Source organism: Sminthopsis crassicaudata, chromosome 2, assembly GCF_048593235.1.
Source record: "Sminthopsis crassicaudata isolate SCR6 chromosome 2, ASM4859323v1, whole genome shotgun sequence".
Lineage (NCBI taxonomy): Eukaryota > Metazoa > Chordata > Mammalia > Dasyuromorphia > Dasyuridae > Sminthopsis > Sminthopsis crassicaudata.
The window spans coordinates 393,049,475-393,061,285 of NC_133618.1; the positions used below are offsets into that span (position 1 = coordinate 393,049,475).

An 11,811-nucleotide genomic window follows, 5' to 3' on the forward strand; every position below is an offset into this window, starting at 1 on the left:
ACTACTCAGAATGAGAAAATGTAATTTTGATGAGAGCAAAAGAAAGTAATATTATAAAAGCTATAGTAAATGTCTTTATATTTAATCTTTCCTTTTTAAGTTTGTATCAGTTAACCCTATCCTTATAGATTGGTAAGACCAGGAAAAGGACTTCAAAACCAGCACTGACACAAAGACACAGAGAAAATGATTTAGAAAAAGCCAACTCAACAACGGGTAAAATTACTTCAGGAAAATTTAATCAATAAGCATCAAATGTACTTTACATTGATAACTGCATTACGACAACTGCTATATTTTAAGTATCCTTCTCAAAAAGGCTAGTGATTTTTTTTTTTTTTTCTGGGAAGTACTGTGAACTTCATATCAATTGTTAATACAAGTATTAGTTTTGACTAGCCAGTCCTAGTCACTTTATTTCTGCTAATGCTAATATCTAAACATTTATTCACATTTCGAGTCTATCAGAAGTAGACTTAGTCATTTGTACTCCTTTGCATTTTAGCAAGTTCTTTTACATAAGATAATTTAAAGGCATAACCTTTGAAATGCAAACTCACAACATATTACATCAGGAATCACGTTTGTTTCAAGTGCATTTGGTTCAAGTGTACTAAAAATTTTCTTCTCTATCTTGGGAAACAAATTTTGCAATAGATCTAGCATCGGAATATCTGCTAATGTGTTACATGGAATGGTGTCTAGAAAGACCTGTAACTATTGTTTCTTTCACCCTTATTTGATAAAAATCTATCAAAAACATAATAATTTGCAAGAAACAAAGTTGTTTTTCTAAAAGCTGTAGGAACAGGAAAGAAACATTACATCTTATTCATATAACCACAAACACTTAAACTTAAAGCTAGACACATTGCGGGAAATCCAAGTATTCAAAAGTTCTATAAAAATGAACAAGAGATACATGTTTATTCCCATTGTTCCAAAGGTCAAGAGTTAAATCTGCATGATAGTGATGGTGTAGCATGGTCTGCTGGTCCAATTTAAGAGTTCGATGTTTTACTTTTTTAGTATTTGGCCCACTGATGTCCAATATCCAAGATATACAGTTCAAAAAATGGAAATAAGGGCAAAGACTCCATATAACAAAGCACAAGGATATGCTACTAGAAGTTGCTGTCCTTCCATGGCTAAGGCAGAGATGAAAATTTTTGAAGCAGAGAAACTGCACCATCCAATAATCCCAGCAGTGAGAATAACTCCTACCATTCCCCTAGAACAAGAAAAATGTGGGTAAAGTTATTTTCAAGTATTCTGAAAACAATATAAAAATGTGTTAACTATTTTTAAAAATTATATTTGAATGCTTAGACATCAAACATTTGTAGATTCGATTAGTATCCCCTCTCCAAGTTATGAAAAATGTGGCTGATAGCAATTTTTAACAAAATTCTAAAAACTAAATTAATCTTTTCCCCACATGTTAATAAGCCTCTGAAGTACCTGACAACAACTATTATATTTTTCTAAGTCTTCTCTTTTTCAGGCTAACTAGTTCTTTCAAATGACCCTTGTAAATTCTGATCCCTATCCCCTCAACATCCTAGTCATCTTCTTTCTATGGTTTATCAATATCCTTCATAAAGACCTAGAGCAAAATACAATACTCTACATATGACAATATCAGAGAAAAAGACATTGGAACTATTTAGCCTCTCATAATAGACAAGAGTGATTCTTTTTAATGTCACCTTCAATTACATTATACTGATTACATTGTTGATTGATAGGGAGACTGAAATCTATCACCATCACTCCCCACTCTAAAAAGTCACAATGTTTTTCCACATACTCTTTCCACCACAGATATGGACTAAAAAAAACAAAACTCAACAAAAAACTTCACAACTTCACAAATGTAAGGCTTCACATCTTATTAATGATTCAGCTTATCATTCTTGGGTCTCATGGTGAGTCCTCATTTTGCTGCAGGTTCAATATTCAAGTCCTACATACTATACTTGCATATATAGCTCAGAATTCTGCCTTTGTTCTCACCTTTATCTCTATGTGCTATCTTGGTGATCTCATTAGTTCCCAGGAGTTCCAGTACCACACAGATAATACTCAAAATATCCACTATATATCCATACCTAATCTATATCCTAAGCATCAAATCCTGCACATCTCTAAGCAAATACCAGACATCTCTATTTAGATGCCCAAAGGTAGCTTTATTAAATTTAGCATCTTAAACTTTAATATGTACAAAATTGAATTTAATCTCTTTCCCCCTAAATATACTGTTCTTCCTGACTTCTCTTTCTGCATAGAGTACTACTATTCTTCCAGGAACTTTATAGTCAACTCTTCAATCTCACTTCCCATATGCAACTGGTTGTCAATTCTACCTCTCTATCGTTTATTCCCTTCTATTTATACCCAAACTCTCCTAATCCAAGTCCTTATCAATTCTTGCCTAGATTATTACACTAGCCTAATATCTCTATATGTTTTCCCTTCTTTTACAAAATCTCTTTCACAAGCTGTCAAATTGATTTTGATGTTAAAGTATAAGGCTGCCCATATTACTCCCTTACCTTAAGACTGAGTGGCCACCCATAACCTTTGGGATAAATACAAATTCAAAGCCTTTACAATCTACCTGGAGCTTATCTTTACAGATTAATTACACATTACTTCTTCTCTACTCTGTATTCTATGATTCTGTCAAATTGATCTAAGACATTCTATCTCCTATGTCCATGACTGAAATAATCTCTTTACTTCTGCTCCTAAGAGCTTCTGGCTCTCTTATTTAAGGCTCATTTTTGGTGCTTTCCCTTTTAAGAAATCTTTCCCAATTCCTCAGTTATGAGTACTTGCCCTCCTCCACAAATATATTTATTTTAAATATATCTTACATTTACTTAATTAAGAATGAGAGCTCCTTTGGAGTAAACACTATCTCCCTTTTGTACTTGAATCCGGAAGACTGTACCTACTTCAGTGTCTAGCAAAAATAGGTACTTAATAAATGCTAGGATCTCTTCTGGATCTTCAATTTGATATGCAAGGTATTAGTCTCTCTATATCATTATTTTCTGTGTATCAGAGGCTTCATGGCATTCAGAGGTTAGAAAGACACTAGAAATTAGCTAGTCCAACCATTTAAACAGGAATGAGAGAATTTTTCCTCTCCCTGTGAGTTTCTTAGATATTGTCTTGGTAAAGTCAACAAAGAACACAGAAGGGGAAAAAAAAATTATTCAATCCTCTACCACTTCAGTTTGATATACAGCCACAAAAGGTTCTCCTCAGGATCAATATAAAGTACTACAGATTATACACTTTAAAGACAGTAGGTAAGTTATTAATTATAATGAAAATAAGTCAATTATCTGACTATTTATCTGTTACTAGGCACCTGACTGCTTTTTTATGAATATATCTAAGGTCATGAATACTATTGGTAGTTTGAAATCTTATAAACCATTAGATAAAACACCATTTAGTTTATATCAATATACCATATTTTATTTATACAAGTTTAGCACAAGTCCAAAGAATCAAAGTAATTAGGCTCTATTATAGAACTATCATAATTTTAGCATATTAACAAAAGAAAACTACCAACACAAATATTGTATTTCTTTATGATGATGACAATAAGATGAGAGATTAACCATGACTGTAAGTGTGGCTAATACTGATAAAATTTTCTCTTACAGGTATACGTGAAAGTAATATTAAACATTTTTAAAGTCAATTCTTAATATTGTATATTATTTATATCTCCAAAAGAATAAGTAGTACTTTGCTACTACGTGGAACATAAAGGCTTAAATATTTAATACTCACTGCAAAGAAAATATAACTGCAAAGCTGGAAAGTAGGATCATCGGAAGAAGGCAATATCCAAGTACACTAGCGACACAACCAAATGAGACACCTGTCATACTCATTAAGTTTAATAGACAAAACATTCCTAGACATCCAATTGCACTGATCCCATATACATATCCAAACTGAATTTTACCAGCCTGTGATTAAGAAAAAAAAAAAAAAAAAAGTGCAAGTTAAAAACAAGAATCAAATGTTTACAGAGTGTTTTATTCATTAAACACACTTTACATGAAAATATGCATACATACTTCATTCTTTTTCCAGTTTGATGAAAGGGGAAAAAGGGAGAAATAAAGAGGATGGGTTCACTGTAGCTACTACTATACTACAAAGTTAAAAACAGTCCTTATGATAATAGAGGATCATTTATTAAAAATGAAAAGCACTAAATAGCAAAAACTGAATAGTACAAGGCACAACACATTTATTCCAATTTTTCAGATTATATATTTTAAGGCAATCTTAGGATTTAGCAAATAAAACAAAGCAATGGCAAAAATTACTGAAAAGACCAAGTTGATTTTCTTCTTTGAACCCTTGAAGTTTTGGGGCATATAATATGTCAAAGAAACAAGAGAATCACTCAGAATATCTGAGTATACTAGGAAGATATATTCAAATAATTAGAATTAAAAACAATTTGTTTTCACTTGAAAATGTAGCTACCAAGATTATAACACTAGATTCATATACTACTAAAATATTACTTGTTAAAAGAAAATATTCCCAATTTACTTGTTCCAATATATTTTCACAAGTTGACCTTTTCTATAATAAAACTTATTGCTAACTACACAAAGGAAAGATAAAATAAAGAAGGCATTGAAAATCATCTGTGAAAACACAATTACCACAAAATAAATTAAATCATAATCAGCTTCCTTTAGGGAGAAACAAAAAAAAAAAAAAAAATTTAAATTATGCAACAATCCCAGCTTCCTAAACTCATCCACAAAATGATTAGCTACCTAGTAGTTTTCAACATTAGAATTTCCTGTTTGAATTAAAGTTTGAGGGTCAAAGAAATAATATCTTAAATAAAGCAATCCATATTTCATTTTTATGCTTTTAAAAAATGTTTATATTGTATACTGAAAAAAAGAATTATTAATGTAAAATCCCGCATTAAATTGATCTAAATAATTTATATCACAAGATAATTTTTGAAGATTATAAATATGTATGTATGATAGAATATGTAGTCTCCAAGCCTGAAAAACCTGTGTTCTAGTCTCACTTCTAACATACATCTCAAGTGACTTTAAAGACTCTAAGCTGTAGAACAGCTGCAAATCGGGACTGGTAAATTACCTTAGTATAAAGTCTAAACTGTTGGTGTATGGGGAATGGCCTTAGGTTGAGTGGTGGAGAAATGTTTGCAGCTTTAGTTTTTCTAAGTCTCTTCAAATTTATTTCATTTAACCCTTAAATCAAGTCTGAGATAGTAGTATTAACTCCCATCTTACAGTGAACATGTTCAGAACATTAAGTATCTTACTCAAGTTAAAGAAGCAGTGTATAGAATTGAACAACAAATATAATGCCCATACCATACCATAACTATACTTCTCTATGTACATTCTAACAAGGAACATCTCTAAAGCTTTTAAGTTAAAATGTCTTCCTAAAAGGGAATACAATGAAAAAGTTTACAGAATATTTTCAATGGACTTCTTGAATCGATTTATAAACATTTTGAAACCAACAATCCTAGATCTTAAAACATGCTAATGCCAATTCCTCAAAAGCCTGACATACTTTTTAAAATTCTAGTTTTCTTTAAATAAGTTTTAGTTCAACTAAATGGCAAAATGAAGAAAAAATAACCTAAAATAAAACAAAAACTTAAAAGTCAAATGCACAACTAATAATTAAAAAGAATGTCATTTTTACCAAAGAAAATGTGGAAGAATAAATTAACAAAACTAAACTATGTGTCATTTTGTAATAAAGGAATAGAAACTACAAAAGATTCCCAAATTTTTTATATAGATTTTTGCTAATAACCAAATTTTCATTTTTTGAAGAAGAAATGTGAACAGATTTTGAAATCATGGTAAATTAGTGTCCTTGGGAAAGATGAACTGGTAAAACTGGAGATCTAAACACTAACATTATTCATTATATGAGGAATACTAAAAAACATGAAAACAGATTTTGGTGAAACTTAGTGAAAACACTAGGGATATTTTGCTTATTTGTTTTGCTTCTTATTATATGTGAAGAAATGGGTATTATTTAGAGAAAATTTTATACTTTTAAGACTTACCAGTAACAATGTGGCTCCAAAGGCCAGACAGAAAACCATTGGTCCTGCCAAATCGGTTTCATTCATGATGCTTCCATCTGCTACTTTTAATGGGTGCAACACTGTTAGTGTTTTTTGCCAGATGTGATCAAAATTGATTCCTAATTCTAAGGAAAGAAAAAATAAAAACATATACATATTATTTTATTTATTTATTTATTTTTTGCTGAGGTAATTGGGGTTACTTGCCCAGGGTGTCACATAGCTAGAAAATATTAAGTGTCTGAGACCAAATTTGAACCCAGGTCCTCCTTACTTCAGGGCTGGTGCTCTCTCTACTGCACCATCAGGCTGCCCCATTTTACCATTATTTTAAATTAGGAGAAAAATCCCAATTTAATCAAAACAAATTTTTTTCTAACAAATAAAACTATTTCAAATTGGACAGCTGAACTTATAGGTATAATATTTAATAGTGGAGATTTTCCTAAACTTTAAATATAAATTTTACGTATTTGTAGAATATTCCATATTTATTACACGGAACTCTCCTACTATGGTGGCAGAGCAAGGACACTATGTGATGGAATAAATAACAGTTTTTTCTATGTGATTGCCACAATCACATTTTAAGAAATACCTAGAAAGAATTTACAAAGTTCTAGAACTAATATTGAAATTTTCAAAACCATCAGACTGTGAATTAGTGTTCGATATCGCCTATGTATCAGTGTTTTACACCATATGCTATATGGTGTAGATAATATACACTGTCTACTACAGTGTTTTTAGGTAAAATAGAATCATTAATAACAAATTTACTTTTTTCCTTTTTCCTTTTTCCACAGCTAGAATTTCATCACTATATTAAGTATAGCACTGTCACTTGCAAACTAATATGAGTATAAAAACCTATTTCTTTACCTTTCAAGTTTAACTTTAGTACGTGGGATCATATGACCTATTTAAAGTTCTTTTTAAATCTCAATGAGTTTGTTAAAACTGGGTTACCCATAACAGGATTTCTTTTAAAAAAGAAATGATTGGGGACACTTGTCTAAATTAGATCTGACTTCCAAACTATTTTAAACTTTTATTTTACTAATTTACTAAATAAAAACATCTTATTTTGTCTGGGGTGAGGAGGAGGGGGAACAAAACAAACTTATACCTTCTAATAAAGGTGGCTCGTCCTCAAAATTGTTTCCATAGAATGATTGTGGTGTAGATGGAGTGTATGCCTGTGTTGGCTGGAAAATTTGTCCAGTATAAGGCTGCTGTGATTGCATCATGTCTGGAGGGACAAATCTGCCTTGTTGAGAATAGTCATAGCCACCATACTGTCTGTAAAGAAAAGAAAATTATATTACTCCAAAACGTCTTCTTTTTTTCCCAATATTAATCAATAAATGAAGTTTAAACTCCTAAACTTTCATTCTGGCTGTGGAAAAGTCTTTAGTTTAGCTATACTGTTCCTATTATATCTACTTTATTGACTACTGGCAGTCCTATCTTACTTGAATTTATGAGTTTTCTTTTTATTCACTGATAATGACAAGATCAGTTATTAAAATTAAAAGAAGAGAGGAAAAAACTGCTCTAGTCCCTATGCCGTAATTTTATATTTTACTGGAAGGTCCACCCAATGACTCTGGGGTTCTTTGCTGGAATGCCCAAGAGAATTGAGTGTCTGTCTTTGAAATAGAGGTGTCTTATTTCATTTTTGTTGCCATTTTTAAAGATACAAATTTAACAACTGTGTGAAGTTCAGTCTATCATGGTTGTTTAAAAATAGGTGAAGGGCAGGGAGGTGGAGAGGGAGCAGGGGGAAATAACAAAAGAGAAAAGGGAAAGAGGAAGAGAGAAAAACACAAGAGAGAGAAAAAGAGAGAGAAGTTTGGGAGAGGGAGCAGTATAATTACAGATATAATGGTTAATTATATGGAATGAGAAGATATTTGTATTTGTAATTAAGTGCTATATAATATACTAATATAAGAACTTCACAAGATCATTATGCAGGAACATAATAAAGATAACCAAATATAAACTTCTGAATACCTTGTTATTGTTTTTCTAAGTTGTGCTTATAAAATAAAACTGAAGCTAAGTTCTTTAAAAAAATCACAAAAAACAATATTCTCTATATAGTACTACATGAATTATTTTCTATTACTATTAAAAATAAAACCTTAATCTCATTTTATTCCATTCTCTATTGCTTTTTAAATGTCCAAACCTCTTTAAGAATTCCATTAATTTCAAATCAAATCAGAATACATAAATTTAATTATTCTTTGTCCCAAGTCTTCTATATGTTGACAAAATCTAATCTTTGAAAACATGACAGTAAACATTTTCTTAATGCACATGTCACTGATCTAGACACTCTACAATAAAAAGTCCTTAAAATATCTTTTTAAAAGCACCTTTTCAAAATGCAGAGATCTGGAAGTGCCCTTAGAGAACATATAATCCTACCCCTTTAGAGTACATATGAAGAAAGAGTCTTTGCTTTTTTCAACGTTATACAGAGGCCTAAGGCTCTCTTTACTCCTGGTTTTATGTATCTATTTCAAGGACTTAATGAAGGATTTGGTTTAGTGGGACACCCTTAATTTCCCTTAAGTCATGGTCAAAAAGGCTTGAATTTGCCTTCCCTCACTCTACCCCAGAGTACTATGTTTCTGAAGCACAGGAAGGATAAAAATAGTGTACTCCTTACTGATAAGAAGTATAAAAGATATTCAAAGAAAGCCAGTGCTAAAGATTTTCTCTGGCAATACAGATTGAAAATTTACCACTGACTTGCTATAATCAGCAAACTAAATCAGGAAAGTCAATATGTCTTCTGAAATGACAGAGCCGGATGTTAAAATGTCATTATCTTACATACTAACATATATGAAGCAGTGGCAAAACCCAATTGTTGTAAGCGTTAAAAAACCTGAAGCTATCAAAGCTAAAACATGATTTCTTAGTTTTACCATCATTACCTCAAAATATGCTTAACAGTCAGAAAGATCACCATCTAGAAGGCCATTAGATAATTTTACAGTAAGGAGAATCAATTGGAACCAAACTATAGAAAAATAATCTGGGAAGAGGCCTTAGTTCATCATACTTTTTAACTACCAAATTTGTGAATTAATTCAAGTCCAGCACTTACATACCTTTTCCCTTTTCTAATTTCGATTATAATCTCAATAAGTCTCAAAATGAACAGAATTAAAATAATGAACTAAGTATATCTTTTTAAAAAATTTTTTCACCACAAATGACTGATTAGCATTATTCAATTTCTAGGGGTTTCTACCACTAGCATTTTTTGGTCTACTGAAAAGTCTATTCCAACTTATGTCTTGACACTTTTGCAAGAACTAAGATTGTAAATAACATGGCAACATAGCAGCATGAATTTCAGGGAGATTAATTTTTCATTTTTCCTCCTGACTACTTTACATTGTGAAAATCTTTTGCAATACTCTTAAGAGACTACAAAAATTCAAACTTCTAGATAATCGGGGTTGTGCACAGAGCACTCTTCAACATGACAAAATGCAAAATAATAGTAATAACTCCTACTTTTCTGGCTGTTTAAAATTCGCAAATTTCTTTCTTTCCGACACTGTGAGGTAAATAATCCAAGTATTACTATCCCCCATTGACAGTTGATTAATCTCAGTATACCAGTGTTAATTTACTGGACCAAAAGTCACACTGCTAAGTGGCTATGCCTCCTATTAGATATGCCCAAAATATGAGCAAAAAAAAATTTTTGCGAAAAGTCATAAAGTTACTTGCTATATGGTCCCCCTCCAGCATAATCATAAGACTGCTGTGTTTGGTCATCGATGCTGTAACTGGTCTGGTAGAAATCCGTATTAAAGCTGTCGAACCCTGACATCGCGGATAATCTGCAACAGAAGAGTGAAAACTCGGGTGTTATGTGAACTCTGGATCTGCTAAAGATCCTGCTTCGGGGCAGGCTGGGAAAAAACAAGTCATCATCGTGCTCCAACGCCTTTGGGAAAAGAATCTGGAGAATCACGGGGGGAGAAGCGGTGGAGTTGGGGGAACGCGAGAGAGAGGCGGCGAGGTGGGGCCTCAGGAAGAGCCCCGGGTGGGCGCGGCTGTGACCCCCAAGGAGCTACTCCGCTGCCGCGGCACGTCACAGACACGGAGAGAAAGAGTGAGTGGAAAAGCTCAGTGTGATTCCGGAGAACCAGAGCCTCGGGCCGGCCCGGGACGGGGCGGGGGGGCGCGGCCCAAACCAGGAGGAGCCGGCTCTTTCGGAGCGGCTCCACCCGATAAAGCAGCTCTGGGACCAGGACAAGAAGCAGAGGGCTTCAAGCTGTCCGAAAAGACATTGCCTAGTTTAGCACGAAGGCCCGCGAACACTTACCTAGAGCAGGAACGGCTCCAGCGGCCTTAAAATCCCCCCAGGGTCTGCAGCAGATTTCCCCAAAGCGGTGTTGTTGCTACGTGTCAAAGGGCCAAAAAACTGCTTCCGGGGCACACCAACAGACGCAGGCGCAGATCCTCCTGGCTATAAGACCAGGTTTGAAGGAAGGGCGGAAATCGGAAAGGAGGAAGTCTGTCCTCATGAGCATGCGCATTTACTACTGAAAGCTTTGGGGAGGGAGAAAATGCGCTTCCTAATCCTATAGCAAATAGGAAAAAAAAAAAAAGAGGAAAGAGCGCAGGCGCAGAAGATCTGACGAAAGGGATCATAGATCATTTGTCAATGGGATTTCTTTTGAATCTGGAAGGAGCATTTGAGATCTAAAAAGTTTAGTCCAGCTCTATGAATTACAGATGAAAAAACCGAGGTGTAGGAAAAGAAAATTACCCAGAGTCACGCAGGTAGCAAAGGTCATAGTTTAAAGATGGAAGGACCCATGCAAGCCATCAACTCCGCTTCTTTTATTTTACAACTAAAAAAAAATGACGCATATTATTAAGTGATCGCTGCTCCTAGGCGTCAGAAGCAGAATTTGAAAACGGAAAAGGGACCTGAAATTCAAGAGTCTAATACATCCTATATGCATTTATTGTGTGAGAAAAGGGTTGTAGCAAAAAACATCCTAAAGGGAATCAAATTAGAATTCTTCAGCTGCTCAAAGGGGAGTAGAAAAAGGGCGAAATATTGCAGTTTCTGAGGCTTTCGGGCAGAAAGTAGAGGTGCAGCTAGGTGGCGGAGCGGACAGAGCACCAGCCCTGAATGCAGGAGGGCCCGAGTTCAAATTTGATCTCAGACACTTCCTAGCCATGTGACCCTGGGCAAGTCATTTAACCCCAGCCTCAGGGGAGAAAAAAAAAAAGTAGAATCTTTGTGAAGAGTTTTGGAAAAGGGTTTGAACCTAGCTTTTCCACATTATCCTGGAGCTGGGCTATGATGATTGAAAATCATAAACAACTACAATCACTTTGTAATAAAAATGTCAGGGTTATTTAAAGATAGATAGAGTCCTAAATCAATAAGTATATAGTATCAACAAAAAATTGAAATTCTAGGATTAGTGATAGCATAAGCTGAGGAAACCATTAGGAAATTAACCTATTTTGTTAACAAATCATGTCTGCCATCTATCTTAGAGCACTGGACTTAGAATCAGAGAGAGCCGAGTTAAAATATTTTACCTCAGATTCTTTACAAAGTGGAGATGATAAAAACAGTGCCTAATTTATGGGGTGGT

General features: G+C 33.7%; 1 protein-coding gene across 1 annotated transcript; it reads right to left on the minus strand.

Moving 5' to 3' along the window:
- Positions 1-217: 217 nt before the first annotated feature.
- Positions 218-10,655, minus strand: YIPF5 (Yip1 domain family member 5). Its single transcript, XM_074291709.1, has 6 exons — positions 10,518-10,655; positions 9,913-10,029; positions 7,284-7,456; positions 6,134-6,279; positions 3,820-4,001; positions 218-1,231 (listed from the first exon to the last, which is right to left on the minus strand). The coding sequence occupies exons 2-6, from the start codon at positions 10,017-10,019 to the stop codon at positions 1,069-1,071; spliced, it is 771 nt and encodes a 256-aa protein (XP_074147810.1). The 5' UTR covers positions 10,020-10,029; positions 10,518-10,655; the 3' UTR covers positions 218-1,068.
- Positions 10,656-11,811: the final 1,156 nt, after the last annotated feature.